Below are 19444 nucleotides of genomic sequence, written 5' to 3'. Positions count from 1 at the left end.
CTTGCCTTCCTAATTACTTGGCTATATACGCGTGCTAACTTTCCATGTATCACTCACAAGGACACCCACACCCATCTGTACAGGAGCGTTCCACAGGTTCTGTCTGGTTAATGAACATGCTGATTCTGTAATCTGCCCAGCACATTTCCGCACAATCTTCCCCATTATCTCCCATTCAACACATCCCACACATGAGTTATCACCGTGCCTGCCTGAACCTTGCAAATGCCTGTTTCCACAGACTTTTCCGCAGGTGTCACTGCTCCTGAACAGAACTTGCAGGCTCATTTCTAATTCCTAGCTTTCACACTAGCTATGACAGCTGTCCCTGCTTGGTAATTTCGTCAATTCGCTTCAATTCTTAATTAAGTGGCAGTCTAGGAGGAAGTATCGTTAAAGTCGTACCTGCTCATGGTGCTCGATGCCCATACTAATGGTGTTGATCAGTATCGCGATCATGATTCCTCGGCTGAAGTACTTGCTCTCCACGATGCTGGTCAGTTTACATCGCACCTCGGTCCACAAGCCGACGCACCAGTTCGCCTCGCTTTCCTTCGCTCCTCTGCCGCTGGTCTCCAGCTCCCTGTCTTTTGCTGCCTCTCCTGCCTCGGTCCCTGCTAGATCGACGGCATTGGTAGCCGGAGTCTGCTTGGCGCAGTTGCATTGCAGGCAGGGGTCGGGGTCCGAGGTCAGGGTCAGCGCGATCGGCTGGACAATAGCGCACGGCGTGTATTCCAAACCCTCTGGCATGTGGTAATGCCCTGAGATGGAAAAGAGAGAACAGTTTAAAGTACATTTATTATCAAAGTATGTATACCTTATACAACCTCGAGTTCAACTTCTTGCAGGCAGCCACAAAACAAAGAAACACGGTAAAACCCCACACAACAAAGATGGTCAAGTACCTAAAGTGTGAAAAAAAAGAACAGACCGTGCAAACAATAAAAACAGTAAGCACATCATACACAGAACATGAAAGGCCGAGTCCCCCGAAAGGGAGTCCACAGCCACAGTCAGGGCCAGTTCAGCTCCGTGGTAAGTGCAGCCGTCCAGGAGCCCGTTGGCTACAGGCCACAGCTGCAGAGTCTGTTCAACGCGGAGGAGTGAGCTGGACACCGGTAAGTCCGCCGCCCTCGACCTCAGCGCCTTAATCTTTTAAATCTGCTTCGGCGCTGAAATCGGTTGAACACCGGTCCGTTTTTCGCTCTGGGGCCCAGGTGTGAGGAAGAGCGAGCAACAAAGGATAGTCAAAATAGAACTGTATCAACTGATTCACTTGGAAAGTCGAACTTGAAGTCATAACACAGAACGTTAATGGCAAGAACTTTGGAAGTGTGGAGGAACAGAGGGATCTTGGAGTCCACGTCCACATATCCCTCAAAGCTCCCGTGCAAGTTGATGGGGCTTTTAAGGCGGCATATGGTGTATTGGGTTTCATCTGTCAGGGGACTAAGTTCAAGGCCAAGAGGTTATGATGCACCTCTGTAAAACCCTGGTTAGACAACGCCTGCAATATTCAGTTCAGTTCTGGTTGCCTCATTAAAGGAAATGTAGACTCAGAGTCATAGAAAAGTACAGCACAGAAACATGCCCTTTGGCCTATCTAGTCCATGCCGAGCTGTTTAAACTGTCCACTCCCATTGACCTGCAACCGGGGCCCCAGCCCTCCATACCCGCTACCATCCATGTACCTATCCAAACTTCTCCAAAACGATGAAGTCGAGCTCGCATGCACCACTTGCGCTGGCAGCTTAGAAATATAGAAAACCTACAGCACAATACAGGCCCTTCGGCCCACAAAGCTGTGCCGAACATGTCCTTACCTTAGAAATTACCTTGGGTTACCCATAGCCCTCTATTTTTCTGAGCTCCATATACCTGTCCAGGAGTCTCTTAAAAGACCCTATCATATCTGCCTCCACCACCGTCGCCAGCAGCCCATTCCACACACCTTGTTTAATTTTGGAAATGTAGACATAGGAGTCAGCCATTCAAACCTCTCGCCTCATCTTAATCACAATGTATGTTGATTCCCCTTACCTTCCTTGGTTCCATTATCATGACTTTTTATCCAACAAAACCTATAGTCTCAGTTTTGAAATGAATTGACCTCCAGCTACAAGAGCTTTCTGGAGTGAACCAATCTGAGATTCCTACCATCTGATGAGTTTCCTAACTTCACTCCTGAACCAAGGTGGGATCTAGTTATAAGTCTATGTGTCCTTTTTCAGGGCTGTTCCAAAAGAGTAAATAGCCTCCCTTTATCAACTCTAGAGAAAAGGTTTTTATTCACAAAGGCCTCGGGGAACACGTACTTGTTCCACACTCTCACGACCTTCTGAGTGAAAACGCTTCCCCTCATGTTCCCATTAAACTTTTCACCTTTCACCTTTTAACCCATGACCTCTAGTTGTAGTCCCACCCAATATCTGTGGAAAAAGCCTATTTGCACTTTCCCCTCATAATTTTGCATACCTCTATCAAATCTCCCCTCAATCTTCTACATTCCTACCCTACTCAATCTTTCCTTATAAATTAGATCCTCTAGATCTGGCAATAAGCTTTAGATAGGGTGCAGAGGAGGTTTAATAGGATGCTGCCCAGATTAGAGAACATGTCTTATGAGGATAGGCTGAGCGAGCTAAGGTGAACAAGGATGAGAGGTGACTTGATAGAGGTGTACAAGATGATAAGAGGCATAGATCAAGTGGACAGCCAGAGTCTTTTTTCCCAGGGCAAATTGGCTAATATGAAGGGGCATGATTTTAAGCTGATTGGAGGAAAATATAGGTGCGATAACAGAGGTAAGTTTTTTTACACAGAGAGTGCCAGGGGTGGTGGTAGAGGCAGATACACTAGGATCATTTAAGACACTCTTAGATAGGTATTTGGATGATAGAAAATAGTGAGTTATGTAGGAAGGAAGGGTTAGATTGATCCTAGAGTAGGCTAAAAGGTTGGAACAACATTGTGGCCAGTACTGCGCTGTACTGTGTTCTATGTTCCATAATAACCTTGGTGGACAAAATAGATTTACCAGAAGAATGTCTGGATCCCAGCAATGCTGAAGTTATGAATGTTTACACAAACAGGCTATTTTCCTTACTACTGAGGTTAATTGATAATTGGTTTATTGTCGCCAGACATACTGAGATGCAGTGAAAAGCTTTGTTCTCCACGCCATCCACACACATCATGACACACATAATTACATCGAGTTAGTACAAAAGGAAAATAATAAAATACTGAATCGTGGCTAACAGTTACAGAAAAAGTACAGTGCTGACAGAATACAAAGTGCAAGTGTCATGACAAGGTAGGTTGGGAGATCAAGAGTTCATCTTTATCGTACACAAGTACAGGAGATCCTTTCAATATAGCAGGATAGAAGCTGTCTTTTAGTGGTGGTACACATCTGCTCGATGGAAGGGTAAGGAAGAGAGTGACCAGGGTGATCTTATCAGGTGCTGATGGTTGTAGGTGGTGATGATTGTAGGTGGTGATGATCGCAGATGGTTTTGGCTGGATGAGCTGATGGTTGTAGATGCGGATTGTCAGTGGAGATGATTGAACCTGCTAATGTTTGTAGGTGGTGATGTTTATAGGTGCTGATGGTTGTAGGTGTTTATATTTGTCGACATCGATGGTTGTAGATGCTTATGGCTATAGATTTTGATGGTCTTAGCAAAGTTCGTGTGCAAATGCAGGGATGGAATTAGGTCACATATCAAACAAGATCTCTTTGAATAGTCTTACAGTCTTAAGGGGCTGAATGGTCTTTCCCTGAGACAATGCCACTAAAGCAGAGGAAGACATAAGGCCAGCCTGACCTAGTTATAGATTACAGCTCTGACTCAGTCACAGAGGCAGAGTCATATAGGTCAAAAACAAATCCTTCAGCACAGCCAACGAAGGATTTATGGGAAAAATAAATAACAAGTTTTGCACGGCCAACCGAGATACCCATTCAAGTTTGTCCCATTTGCTGGTGTTTGGCCTTCTAACCTTTTAAACCTTTCCAATCCATATACGTCTCCAACTGTCTTTTAAGAGTCATTATTGTTCCTGTAGCAGCTCGTTTCCTTTACAGGAAGAAGTTGCCCCTCAGATTCATATTTTATCTTTCTTCTCTCATCTTATGCCCTCCAATTCTTGATTCCACAGCCCTGGGAAAAAGACTGAGTGCATTTACCCTAACTATGCCCCTCCTAATATTACACAACCCTATAAGGTCACAGGATTCAGTCAATAGAAACGTCCTCATTTCCCTTTCCTTCAGAAGAAGTGAAATTCTCTAGTGCAATTACAATCTCAGGACATCCTAATATGTATCGCAGCCAATGAAGGACTTATGGCAAAAACAGAGATCACGTTTTGCACAGAGAGACCCCACACCCCACGTGGAGGATGGCTTGGTGATGAACATTGGCCTGGATGGTCCCCAATGGGAATGGGTGGGATATGTGGGGCACATATGTGAGGAGTTAGGGTCTAACACAGTGATTCCCAGCTGGGGTTCATGAGCTTCTTGTTTAATGGTAGGAGTCTCTGGCATACAAAAGGTTGGGAACCCCTGGGCTAACAGCTCAGTGCAGAGGTAGCACCTCCAACATTTGGTGATGGAGTCTGGTATCTATTAGAATCAGCGTTCATCACCAAGGACAATTCGTGAAGCCATATTGATGGTTTCAATCGGTGCATCAATTTATGCAAATTAGTGACTATTTCTATCGTGAAATTTAATACAAAATTCTTCTCATACGTAAGCAAATCACCAGTTATTTAAGACTTGAATCAACAGCAGTTCCTGTCGTTACTGACAGCAATTTTATTAATGCTCATGCACATCTGTCTGCACATAACAATTTCACTCGCAATAATCTTCCACTGCACTTTGGTATATTTTCTGAACTCCTCTGCTCTGTTCAGCAAGTGTGATCCTTAAACACCAGTTATCCATCAGCAAATTCAGAAATCAGAAGTGCAAAGAGATTTGGGAGTCCTCGTGCAGAATTCCCTGAAGGTTAGTCTGCAGGTTGTGGCAATGGTAAGGAAAGGAAATGCAATGTTTGCATTCATTTTGAGAGGCCTAAAATATAAGAGCAAAGATGTAATGTTAAGGCTTTATAAGATATCGGTCAGACTGCACTTGGAGTATTGTGAGATGTTTTGGGCACCTTTGTCACATGGTGTGAGCAGAATTATCTGCAGCTTAATGTGAAAAAGACTAAGGAGCTGGTGGTAGACCTGAGGAGAGCTAAGGTACCGGTGACCCCTGTTTCCATCCAGGGGGTCAGTGTGGACATGGTAGAGGATTACAAATACCTGGGGATACGAATTGACAATAAACTGGACTGGTCAAAGAACACTGAGGCTGTCTACAAGAAGGATCAGAGCCGTCTCTATTTCCTGAGGAGACTGAGGTCCTTTAACATCTGCCGGACGATGCTGAGGATGTTCCACGAGTCTGTGGTGGCCAGTGCTATCATGTTTGCTGTTGTGTGCTGGGGCAGCAGGCTGAGTGTAGCAGACATCAACAAACTCATTCGTAAGGCCAGTGATGTTGTGGGGAGGGAACTGGACTCTCTCACGGTAGTGTCTGAAAAGAGGGTGCTGTCTAAGTTGCATGCCATCTTGGTCAATGTCTCCCATCCACTACATAATGTACTGGGTGGGCACAGGAGTACATTCAGCCAGAGACTCATTCCACCGAGATGCAGCACTGAGTGTCACAGGAAGTCATTCCTTCCTGTGGCCATCAAACTTTACAACTCCTCCCTTGGAGGGTCAGACACCCTGAGCCAATAGGCTGGTCCTGGACTTATTTCCTGGCATAATTTACATATTACTATTTAAGTATTTATGGTTCTATTACTATTTATTACTTATGGTGCAACTGTAATGAAAACCAATTTCCCCAGGGATCAATAAAGTATGACTATGACTATGACTTATCTATGAAAAGATGTGCCCGCATTGAAGAAGATCCAGAAGAGATTTATGACAACTATCCTGGGGATGAAAGGGTTAACATATGATGAGTGTTTAATGGCTGGAGTTTAAAAGAAGGGGAATCTCATTGAAACCTACTGAATATTGAAAGTCCTAGATGAGTGGACATGGAGAGGATGTTTCCTTTAGGAATAGAGGGCACAGCCTTGGAAGAGAAGGATGTCCCTTTAGAACAGAGATGACGAGGAATTTCTTCAGCCAGAGAAGTAGTGACTCTGTGGAATTCATTGCCACGTACAACTGTGGAGGCCAAGTCATCAGGGATATTTAAAGCAGAGGTTGAAAGGTTCTTGATTAGTAAGGGTGTCAAAAGTTACAGGGAGAAGATGGAGAATGGGGTTGAGAGGAACGATAAATCAGCAATGATGGATTGACGGAGTAGACTCAATAGTCTGATGGCCTAAATCTGCTGCTATGTCTTATGCTATTAATTCTCTATTCCACTAACTTGAGCTTCATACACTGCTCCAATTAAGCTCACTGCTAGTTTGATGAATACCTTAGACTTCCGACTGGACATATCATAGCCTGCCACATGCGATGTTTATAGATAATATCCCTGCTACTGGTATTGTATTTTCACCTTTCCTAAGCCCACTGGTTGTTTCTCATCCCAGTATTGTCCTCTTTCACCTCATCATAATCTCTCCTTTTGCTCACCGCTTCTATCCGCCTTTCCAAAGTAGCTTAGAACTTCTTTAAGAGAAGACTTTGGGCAGGGCAAGGGGCAGGGCATGCTCCTCACCTCTGACAAAATTCTGTTGGATACAAGATCAAAGATCTCACGTACAATAAGACAAAACTTCAAAAGTTTGATGCACCACCTCTGTGCCCTCCTTCTTTGGGAACTTTGGTTTGGGTTGTTCAACGTTCAAAGTAAATTTATTATCAAAGTACATATAATATCACTATATACAACCCTGAGATTCATTTATTTGTGGGCATACTCCATGAATCCATAATAGAGTAATAACCATCATGGTATCAATGAAAAACCACACAGGGTGGACAACCAGAGTGCGAAAGACAACAGACTGTGTGGTTTGCCAGCTGCACAGAACAGAACAGGAAGGACTTGCAGTGGGTGGTGAGGGTAGCAGAGCGGGTTATTGGCACAACATTACTCTCCCTCAGAGACATTTATACTGGCAGACTTCAAAAGGTGGCTACTTGTATTTCAAAGGATCCCACTCATCCTGGACATCACCTGTTTTCCCCTCTACCTTCTGGGAAGAGATACAGAGCATTAAGGACGAAAACAAAGAGACTCCTTAATTTAACAGCTTCTACCCACAAGCAGTGAAATGCATAACACCCCCTTCTCTTCTCCTGCCCTCCTCCTAAGACGACGGCAGCTAAATGCATCACACTTCCAGGAGTATAAGAAGTGCAAGAAAATACTTAAGAAAGAAATCAGGAGGGCTAAAAGAAGACATGAGGTTGCCTTTGCAGTCAAAGTGAAGGATAATTCAAAGAGTTTTTACAGGTATATTAAGAGCAAAAGGATTGTAAGGGATAAAATTGGTCCTCTTGAAGATCAGAGTGGTCGGCTATGTGCGGAACCAAAGGAAATGGGGGAGATCTTAAATAGGTTTTTTGCGTCTGTGTTTACTAAGGAAACTGGCATGAAGTCTATGGAATTAAGGGAAACAAGTAGTGAGATCATGGAAACTGTACAGATCAAAAAGGAGGAGGTCCTTGCTGTCTTGAGGAAAATTAAAGTGGATAAATCCCCAGGACCTGACAGGGTGTTCCCTCAGACCTTGAAGGAGACTAGTGCTGAAATTGCAGGGGCCCTGGCAGAAATATTTAAAATGTCGCTGTCTACAGGTGAGGTGCCGGAGGATTGGAGAGTGGCTCATGTTGTTCCGTTGTTTAAAAAAGGATCGAAAAGTAATCCGGGAAATTATAGGCCAGTAAGTTTAATGTCGGTAGTAGGTAAGTTATTGGAGGGAGTACTAAGAGACAGAATCTACAAGCATTTGGATAGACTGGGACTTATTAGGGAGAGTCAACATGGCTTTGTGCGTGGTAGGTCATGTTTGACCAATCTATTGGAGTTTTTCAAGGAGGTTACCAGGAAAGTGGATGAAGGGAAGGCAGTGGATATTGTCTACATGGACTTCAGTAAGGCCTTTGACAGGGTCCCGCATGGGAGGTTAGTTAGGAAAATTCAGTTGCTAGGTATACATGGAGAGGTGGTAAATTGGATTAGACATTGGAAGAAGCCAGAGAGTGGTGGTAGAGAATTGCTTCTCTGAGTGGAGGCCTGTGACTAGTGGTGTGCCACAGGGATCAGTGCTGGGTCCATTGTTATTTGTCATCTATATCAATGATCTGGATGATAATGTGGTAAATTGGATCAGCAAGTTTGCTGATGATACAAAGACTGGAGGTGTAGTAGACAGTGAGGAAGGTTTTCAGAGCCTGCAGAGGGACTTGGACCAGCTGGAAAAATGGGCTAAAAAATGGCAGATGGAGTTTAATACTGACAAGTGTGAGGTATTGCATGTTGGAAGGACAAACCAACGTAGAACATACAGGGTTAATGGTAAGGTACTGAGGAGTGCAGTGGAACAGAGGAATCTGGGAATACAGATACAAAATTCCCTAAAAGTGGTGTCACAGGTAGATAGGGTCGTAAAGAGAGCTTTTGGTACATTGGCCTTTATTAATCAAATTATTGAGTATAAGAGCTGGAATGTTATGATGAGGTTGTATAAGGCATTGGTGAGGCCGAATCTGGAGTATTGTGTTCAGTTGATTGGATGTCATTTCAGAAACGCATTTGTGATGTGGGGAGGAACTCTTGTCTCTGTCTGGCTATGTGGCGAACTTCATACATTGTGGTCGGGAATTTTGCGCCCCAGTGTTGGGGAGGTTGGGAGAGCGTGCTAATTTTAATTCCTTCAGTTAAGCTGTCAGAGGATTTTGTGGAGCCCGTACTGGTAACACTTTTTCAGTCCCTTCCCACCATTGAGCACATCTACACAGAGCGCTATTGCAGGAAAGCTGCATCCATCATCAGAGACACCCCACCACCCGGGTCATACTTTCTTCCCGCTGCTGCCATCAGGGAAAAGATACAGGAGCCTCAGGACTCACACCACCAGGTTCAGGAACAGTTATTACCCCTCAACCATCAGGCTCTTGAATCAAAGGGTTCACTCAACTTCACTTGCCCCATCATTGAAATGTTCCCACAACTTATGAACTCAAAGACTCTTCATCTTATGTTCTCAACATTTATTGCTTATTTGTTTATTATTATTATTATTGTTTATTTGTTTATTATTATTATTATTGCTATTTGTTTATTATTATTATTATTTCTGCTGAATCTGGAGTATTGTGTTCAGTTTTGGTCACCAAATTACAGGAAGGATATAAATAAGGTTGAAAGAGTGCGGAGAAGGTTTACAAGGATCTTGCCAGGATTTGAGAAACTCAGTTACAGAGAAAGGTTGAATAGGTTAGGACTTTATTCCCTGGAGCGTAGAAGAATGAGGGGAGATTTGATAGAGGTATATGAAATTATGATGGGTATAGATAGAGTGAATGCAAGCAGGCTTTTTCCACTGAGGCAAGGGGAGAAAAAAGCCAGAGGACATGGGTTAAGGGTGAGGGGAGAAAAGTTTAAAGGGAACATTAGGGGGGGGCTTCTTCACACAGAGAGTGGTGGGAGTATGGAATGAGCTGCCAGACAAGGTGGTAAATGCGGGTTCTTTTTTAACATTTAAGAATAAATTGGACAGATACATGGATGGGAGGTGTATGGAGGGATATGGTCCGTGTGCAGGTCAGTGGGACTAGGCAGAAAATGGTTCGGCACAGCCAAGAAGGGCCAAAAAGCCTGTTTCTGTGCTGTAGTTTCTATGGTTTCTATGGAATGGCAGGTGTGCAATAGTCCTACCCCACCATCCATATATTATTAATTTTGGACTGCACTCCTGAGGTTTTAGAGTTTATTTTATGTATATATTTTTTGTCATGCTGCAAAACGTTGAGCTGCTAAACTGTGTTTTATTGCTCCACAACAATGTCAATAAAGATATTCTATTTCTATTTCTATTTCTAAAATATAAAAAGCAAGGAAGAAATGAAATAAACAAACAGCAAACAAATAAATAAATGTATAGATAGATAGATAGGTAGACAGGTAGGTAGGTAGATAGGTAGATACATAGGTAGATAGATAGATAGATAGATAGATAGATATCAAGAACATGCAATGACAAGTCCTTGAAAGCGAGTCCGTAGGTTGTGGGAACAGTTCAGTGATTGGGCATGTGAAGTTTAGTGAAGTCATCCCCTTTGGTTTAAGAGCCTGTTGGTTGAGGGGTAATAATTGTTTCTGAAGCTGGTGAAGTGAGTCCTGAGGCTCCTGTACCTTCTTCCTGATGGCAGCAGCGAGAAGAGAGCATGTCCTGGATAATGGGGGCCCCTGATGAGGGATGCTGATTTCCTGCAGAAGCACTCCATGTGGATGTGCTCAATGGTGGGGAGTGCTTTATCTGTGATGGACTGGGCTGTATCCACTACTTTCTGTAGGATTTTCCATTCAAGGGCATTGGTGTTTCCATGCCGGGCTGTGGTGCAACCAGTCCACATACTCTCCACCACACCTCGATAGAAGTTTGTGAAAGTTTTTGATGTTATACCAAATCTTTGCAAACTCCTAAGGAAGTAGAAGTGCTGGCCTGCTTTCTTCATAATGGCACTTACGCACTTGGCCTAGGAACAATCCTCTGAAATTATAACAGCTAGGAATTTAAAGTTGCTGACCCTCTCCACCTCTGATCCTCCGACGAGGACTAGCTCATGGATCTCCAGTTTCCTTCTGAACTCAATAATCAGCTCCTTAGTCTTGCTGACATTGAGTGAGAATTTGTTGTGGCACCATTAAGCCAGGTTTTCAATCACCCTCCTATATGCTGATCCATCACCACCTTTGATTCTGACAATGACAGTGGTGTCATAAGATTGATGTGAAGGCAGTTGGGGATCAGGATTGTAATCAGTCTAGTCACTGGAGGGGGCAGTGGGGGCATGGGCTGAGGGAAGTGTCTGCGGAATATCTGCCAACTTAACATAAGAAATAGGAGCAGGAGTAGGCCATCCAGCCCATTGAGCCTGCCCCGCTAGTCAATAAGATCATGGCTGATCTGTCCGTAAACTCATCTCCATCTACCTGCCTTTTCCCCATAACTCTTAATTCCCTTACTATATAAAAACCTATCTAACTGTATCTTAAATATATTTAGTGAAGAAGCATCAACTGCCTCCCTGGGAAGAGAATTCCACAGAATCACCACTCTCTGGGAAAAACAGTTTCTCCTCGTCTCCGTCCTAAATCTTCTCCCCTGAATCTTGAGGCAATGTCCCCTAATTCTAGTCTCACCTACCAATGGAAACAACTTTCCTACTTCTATCTTATCTATCCCTCTCAAAATTTTGTATGCTTCTATAAGATCCCCTCTCACTCTTCTGAATTCCAGACAGTACAGTCCCAGGCGACTCAATCGCTCCTCATAGGTTAACCCCTTCATCCCTGGAATCAAGCTGGTGAACCTCCTATCGCAGGGTCTAGATAAAGCAGATCTGAAATGTTGAGTGCTGTGGGCTGGGACCCCTATGAATTACTCTGGAGCAGACCGTGTCTGCTCTCCTCTGGTATGAGTGGACAACACTGCTGCAACTCACAGCATGTGTAGCAAAAGCCATACACTGCACACCACAGCACATGTCTGGGATACTCCATCAAGGAGAGCGAAGGAAATGCATTGACTTCACAGAATGTCTAAAACATCTCAGTTCATTTAGAATTATGGAGTAAAACACCACAGAAACAGCCCCTTCGGCCCAACTCACCCATGCTAAATAAGCTATTCCCATTTGCCCATGTTTGCCCCATATACCGCTACATCTTTTCTATCCATGTACCTGCCTATGTATCTTTTAAATATTGCTTAAGTATTGCCTCCTCTGGCAGTTCGTTCCATTACACACCATCCTCCATGTGAAGATGCCCCTTTTTTCTCTTTTCAATCTTTCCTCTCTCACTTTAAATCTCTTGAGATACAGCGCACAGTAGGTCCATCCTGCCCCTTGCGCCGAGCTGCCTCGCAATCCCCCAATTTAACCATCGCCCAGTCACTGGACACTTTGCAAAGACCAATTAGCCTATCAACCAGCACATCTTTGGACTTTGGGAGGAAACCGGAGCACCCGGAGGAATCCCACGTGGTCACGGGGACAACATACAGACTCCTTACAGGCAGTGGCGGGAATTGAACCTCGGTCACTGGTACTGTAAGTCGTTGTGCGAAACACCTTGCTACTACGCAGTCATGAAAACTCTGAACTTATTCCACATCCTGCAGACTTTCTTCCAAGGACTCTGCAATTCGTGCTCTCAGTAGTATTACTTTATTTGCACAATTTGTCTTCTCTTGCACATTGGTTGTTTGTCAATCTTTATTTATGCAGTTTTTCATAAGTTCTATTGTATTTCCTTATTTTGCTGTAAACACCTGCAAGTAAATGAGTCTCAAGGTAGTATTGAGTAACACATACATACTTTGATATAAATTTACTTTGACTTTGACTATGGTCTTTAGTTATTTTTTTATTCCCTTTCCCTGCATAAAAGATTATGTGCATTCATCCTATTCCTTCAAGACGACTGCAACCTTGTTATGGTTTGAAGGCTTGCGTGCCTCAATGACCTGGAGAACTATGTTGGTTGGAGTCAGAGGTTTATGCTTTAGTCCGTGGTAGGGTCACCCATGCCAAACAGGCCAAAAGGTAGAGGCCAAACTAAGAGTGGTCCACCAGCCCTCCAGGTTCGGGGGTTAACAACCCTGACTGGTCAAACAAAATTGTTATGGAAACGACAATGAAGAACCCTTCTACATCTGAGTGCGATGGTATTCCTGAGTCTCCGCCCAGGACTGACAGAAGTGAAAACTGAGAGGAATCTATTGACATGATGAAGGAAGTCCTGAACACTGCCAAAGATGGAGGACCTCCATTACTACCCTAAATGCCAGCAGCGTAACGGATAGCAAGAAGATTCATCCCACCCATGCTCCTCGTGATTTTAGACACCTTAATAAGGTCAGTATACCCCACTATAATTATTTGATGCTTAATTCTCCTCAGAAGTTCTGCCGGGTAGCATGAGTGAAGATTCACAGAGAAATCACATAGGCCTAGAGACTGCAGGAGTTCAAGGCCAATGTGAACCATCTCCAACGTTTCTGGTTCTGATGAAAAGTCATCAAATTGAAATGCTAATGCATCGTAGGCATGCTGCTTTAGTGCTACAACTTGCGGGCTGCCCCCAGAAATCCTTCGTTTGTGTTGGTTGTTAACGCAAATGGTGCATGTCACTGAATACTTCAATGTACATGTGATAAATCAACCTAATCTGATGTAATAGTGTTTTCTCTGTGAGCACTTCCTGACTCGACAAGTGCTTTCCATTGGAAATTCCCAGCAGCCGCAGAATGTTGCTTTCATTAGAGGACATTGTTAGAACAGCAAAAAAAAAACAGGGATCGATTATGAACCAAGTGGTCACGACATGCTGTTCATATTCACCGGTGACTCAGCAGGCTGCAGTCTGACATCAGAGCCATATATTTTAAGCTTGTCCTATTCTGCATATTTGAAGACAACAATCGAGATTGAAGCTCCCATGGCAGCGTGAAGGGAGTGCATTGTCAGAAGTGTTCTATTTTCAGATGGGACATTGAACTGAGAATCTGTAGCAGCTCCTGTGGCTGTGACCTGGAAGAAAATATCTGAGTGTTTCTTCTGTCTCCAAGGAGAAGAATCCTACAAAAAGTAGTGGATATGGCCCAGTCCATCACAGGTAAAGTCCTAACAACCATTAAGAACATCTACGTGAAATGTTGTCGCAGTAAAGTAGCATCCATCATCAGGAACCCCCCACCACCCAGGTCATGCTCTCTTCTTGCTGCTGTCATCAGGAAAGTGGTACAGGAGCCTCAGGACTCACGTCACCAGGTTCAGGAACAGTTATCACCCCTCAACCATCAGGCTCTTGGACTAGAATGGATAACTACACTCAACTTCTCTTGCCTCATTGAAATATTCCCACAACCAATAGATTCACTTTCAAGGACTCTTCATCTCATGTTCTCAACATTTATTGCTCACTTATTTATTGTTATTATTTCTTCTTTTTGCATTTTCACTGTTTGGTGTCTTCTGCTCTCTGGTTGAATAACTGAGTTGGGCGGCCTTTCATTGATTCTGTTATGGTTATTATTCTATAGATTTATTGGGTATGTCCAAAAGAAAATGAATCTCAGGGTTGTATATGGCCACACATACACACAAAACATATACTTTGATGATAAAATTTGCTTTACACTTTGAACCTTAATCTTGAGAGTGGAAAGATTTAAAAGGCACTTTTTCACGCAGAGGGTGGTGGGTAAATGGGAGGAGCTGCCAAAGAAAGCTGTAGACTATGGGTAGAATTACATCGCGACATACGTCTGTGATAATAAACCCGATTCCGATCTCGAACTTTTCCCAGTTCTGATGAAAGGTCATTGAACTGAAAAATAACTCTGCTTCCATCTCCATGGATGCCACCTGATTCACTGAGAATTTGGTGATTAATTCTCCGAAGAAAATTTATCTCACTCCCATCAGGGAGGAGGCTATGTAGCATCCACGCCAGGACCACCAGACTCCAAAACAGTTACTTTCTCCAGGCAGTAAGGCTGATCAACACCTCCACCCACTAACCCACCCCTCCACAACCCCCACCACCACCACTTTATCATTTCCTGTCAGTCAACTTACATATAAACACTTTATGGACATACAATCAACCTGCTTTATACAAGCTATTTTATGTACTTATATTTATTGTGTTTTTTCTATTATTATTCTGTCCTTTATCTTTTTGTGCTGCATTGGATCCAAAGAAACAATTATTTCATCTCCTTCACATTTGTGCACTAGAAATGACATTAAATATTCTTGAAACTTGAATCTCAACAGATAAAATGTGTAAAGATTGATCTACGTTGCAGAAGAATCACATTGCCCCAGAGATTGCAGGAGATCAAGGACAAAGTGAATCATTCTGAACATTTCTTAGTTCAAGCATAGAACAGAAAGCAGTACAACACAGTGTGGGTATATGGATGGGAAAGGTTCAGAGCAGTAGTTCACAACCTTTTATATGCTATGGACAAGAGGTCTGTGGACCCCTGGTTAGGAAGCCCAGGTCTACAGGGATATGAACCAAGCCCAGGCATATGGGACCTGCTCAGGTAGACATCTTGGTCAGCACAGTTGAGATGGGCTGAATGACCTGCTTCCATACTTTATAACTACAACTCTTGGGCAGTTTGAATTAATTTTAAATCAAAATACTGAAATAAGGTCTGGAAGGGTTAATAAGGCCAGGCATCATCTGTGAATAAAGTAGAGAAAGCCTCTGAGTCGGTTGGCTTCTCAATAGAGTTCATCTGTCCACTGATACTGCCTAACCTGCATCTTTTTTAATGTGACTAAATAATCAAATCATTTGGATCACTTTATCCACAAATTATTAACCGTTCACTGCTCAGAGGTACATACAAGCTGGCTGCTGTGTTTACAACAGTAGATAGACTGTCGTCACAAGCTCTGAATCTGAAGTGCCTTGGGCTGTTCTGAGGTTCTGAAAGCATGTAATACAATTGGAAACACAAGGGATTCTGCAGGTGCCGGAGATCTTAAGCAACACACACACACACAACATGCTGGAGGAGCTCAACAGGTCAGGCAGCATCGACGAAGGGGAATAAACAGTCAATGTTTCGGGCCGAGACCCTTCATCAGGGCTGGAAAGCAAGAGGGCAGAAGCCAGAACATGAAGGTGGGGAGATGCGGGAGGAGGGAGAGGGAAGAAGTACAAGGTGTAGGTGAGGGGGAAGGTGGGTGGATGGGTAGAAGAGAAATGAAGCAAGAAACAGACAGGTGATAGGTGCATGAGGTCAAGGGCTGAAGAAGAAGGAATCTAATAGGAGAGGATAGTGGGCCGCGGAAGAAAGGATGGGCAGGTCAGGAGAAGGGGGAAGAGAGGTGGGGGAGGGGAGAAATTTCTGGAAGTTGGAGAAATCAATGCTCATGCTCTGAGGATAGAAGCTACATGGACAGAATGGAAATTGGAAAATGCTACAACTACTCAATAGGTCAGGTAGCATCTCCAAGTGGGAGATACAGAAGCAACATTGGTGACAGAATGAGAGGTTAGAGAGGCTTAATCCCAAAAAGAAGCTGTGCAGAGAATTCAGGTGGGTGTTATCTGGAAGAATAGGATCTCGCTTGGTATTTGTATTGGTTTATTATTGTCTCATGTAGGAAGAAACTGTGAAAAACTTTGTTTTGTGTGCCATCTGTATATTATGCCATAAATACATACACTCAGTGGCCACCTTATTAGGTTCCCTGTATACATGAATACCTGTACACCTGTACAACTGAATACCTGAACACCTGAACACCTGTACACCTGCTTGTTAATGCAACTATCTAATCAGACAACAACATGGCAGCAACCCAATGCATCAAAGCGTGGTCGGTTGTTGTTCAGACCAAACATCAGAATGGGGAAGAAATATGATTGAAGAGATCTCGACTGGGGAATGATTATTGGTGTTGGTTGGGGGCGGGGTGCAGGTTTGAGTATCTCAGAAACTACTGATCTCCAGGGATTTCCACACACAAGTCTCAAGAGTTTACAGAGAATGGTGTGAAAAACAAAAAAAAATCCAGCGAACGGCAGTTCTGTGGGTGACGATGCTTTTTGTTAATGGGAGAGGTCAGAGGAGAATGACCAGACTGTTTCAACCTGACAGGAAGGTGATCGTAACTCAAATAACCTTGCATTATAGCAGTGGCATGCCGATGAACGCTCAACGTGTCAAACTTTAAAGTGGGCGGGCTACAGCAGCAGAAGACCACAAACGGTCACTTTATAGGGTTCAGGAGGTAACTAATAAAATAGCCACTGAGTGTAACTTGTGGCAGTAGAAAGAGAAACAGATTGCAGAATATAATATTACAGATTCAGAGAAAGTGTAGATTAGATAGACAGATGACATGCAAGGGAGACAAGATCTTAGGAGATGAAAGGCTCATTACTGTTTGAACAGAGGGAAAAACTGAAGATGCTGGAAATTCTCAGCAGGGGTTAGGCAGCACCTTTGACAAGATAAGAGTTAATATTTCAGATGCATGGCCTATCATCAGTTCTGATCCAAATATTAGACAGAATCTCTGGTACCCCTCAGCACATCAGGCAGCATCTACTGCATGGAGAGAGAAATGGACGGTCAATATTCTGGATGGAGCACCCCACCAGTCCAGATGAAGGGTCTCAACCCGAAATGTTGCCTGTCTGTTTCCCTCCACGGATGCTGCCTGACCCACTGAAATCCTTCAGCATTTTGTGTGTTGCTCCAGATTCCAGTGTCTTCCGTCTCCTGTATCTGCCCAGCGCCCCTCCTCATTTTATGATTAGTTTCCCAAAGAACTTTTACCAGGGAATGCATGGGAAGGTTGCCTGACACCAGAGGATCTCTAGACCAATGTAATTCATCCTCTAATGTAAATGGTAATAATTGTATTGTACCAATGCCACAAAACAACATATTTCGCAATATATATTTTAGTGGTAATAAACCTGATTCTGATCTCGAACTTTTCCCAGTTCTGATGAAACGTCATTGATGTGAAACAATAACTCTGTTTCTATCTCCACGGATGCTGCCTGACTGGCTGACAATTTCTGGTGTTTCTTGTTTTTATTTCTGATTTCCGACATCTGCAGGGTTTTTGAAATGCTGGAGAACAGGGAGTTTGCACTTTGGGTGAACGGTAGACAGCTATCTGGGGTTGGAATTCGTTCATTGCTGTCACATGTACTGAGTACAATGAAAAGAACTTGTCTTGTACGGAGAAAGTACAAAGCAGGTAGAAAACATGGTGCAAGATTGAAGTAGATTGTGACGTCAAGAGTTCATCTTATCATACTAGGGTATCATTCAATAGTCTTACAACATCAGGGTAAAAGAGCATGGTGGTACATTACAAGACAAGGGAAAGGACCCTGCCAACCTACCGCACTTGTTCTGGCAGATGCTGAGGTCAGTGGGTGCCCGCCGTCTGCCCTGGCCCCTGGAGTGGAGGCTGGCATACAGCGCCGCCGTCCGCCGCTTGGCCTTGCGCAGGATGTGGCACACATACTGGAAGATCTCCTCGTAGCAGTCGCCCGGCTCGGCAAAGCTGGCCAGCGTGCTGGTCGAGAAATAGAGGGCCCGCTGCTCCTGCATCAGCTGGTGCTCCCGCTGCTTCGTCTCCGAGAACTGCGTGGCTATGACAACCAGGCAGAGGTTAATCATGAAGAAGGAGCCCACCTGTGGACAAGGAGCAGTGACTTAAGCAACTTGCTGGCTCAAAGAACAGATTGTGCAGACCGATATGCAGGAGCAGGTTCACGGGACATGCTGGTCCTTTGACGCAACCTGCCCAACTAGTCTCACTCAACACGCTTCACTTCAGCTTTTTCTTTCCACTAACTTCTTTTAAAAACTATTGACCAAATCAATTAGTGTCAAATCACTTTTGGACCAGACACTTCACAGCATAATCCGGCGCTCCTAACGTGGGAGACTCGGTTAGCACAATCCCTTTATAGTGCCAGTGATCACCGACCGGCATTCAATTCTCACCACTGTCTGCAAGGAGTTCTCACCTTCTCCCCGCAACTGTGTTTCCTCCGGGTTCATCCTTGCACGTTCCAAACAGGTATAGTTACAACGGGTTTGCAAAGCTATGCTGGCGTCATTAGTGTGGTGACACTTCTGGGTTGCTCTCAGTACAATCCTTGCAGATTTTATTCGACAGACACAATGCACTCCTCTGTATGTTTCAATGGGGATGTGACAAATAAAGCTAATATCTTAAAATTAATTTTTTTTCTGCTCCCACGCACTGGGGCACCAGCAGATGGTAATATTCTGCTGTCATCTCAGAGGACTAATCTTGATCCATCTTTATATCAACTCCTATACTGCCAACTCACTCAGCTGCCTCAGGAATGATGTGGACCTGCTCCAATTCGCATATCGTCACCACAAGTCAACGACAGATACCATTTCATTGGCTCTCCACTGAGCTCCGGAACATCTGGGCAGTGAAGATGCATACATCAGGATGCTCTTCATTGACCAAAACTCCGAATTCAACACAATCATCCCCCCAAAACTTACGAGTAAGCTCCTAGACCAGGGTCTTGATACCTTCTGGTCTAACTGGATCCTTCACTTCCTCACTTGCAGACCCTAGTCCATTCAGATTGGCAACAGCATCTCTTCCACAATCACAATCAGCACAT

General features: G+C 43.9%; 1 protein-coding gene across 1 annotated transcript in view; it reads right to left on the bottom strand.

Moving 5' to 3' along the window:
• LOC140205397 (voltage-dependent T-type calcium channel subunit alpha-1I-like) overlaps nt 1-19444 on the bottom strand; it is a 426562-nt gene that overhangs the window by 285113 nt on the left and 122005 nt on the right. The window contains exons 7-8 of the mRNA XM_072272989.1: nt 18170-18464; nt 406-761 (exon numbers count right to left, since the gene is read on the bottom strand). Coding sequence (XP_072129090.1) covers nt 406-761; nt 18170-18464 — 651 coding nt within the window. The remainder of the gene's footprint in view (nt 1-405; nt 762-18169; nt 18465-19444) is intronic.

This window comes from Mobula birostris, chromosome 11, assembly GCF_030028105.1.
Source record: "Mobula birostris isolate sMobBir1 chromosome 11, sMobBir1.hap1, whole genome shotgun sequence".
In the NCBI taxonomy this organism is placed as follows: domain Eukaryota; kingdom Metazoa; phylum Chordata; class Chondrichthyes; order Myliobatiformes; family Myliobatidae; genus Mobula; species Mobula birostris.
Note: the sequence above shows the minus strand (reverse complement) of the source record. Positions and strands in the feature narration are given on the sequence as shown.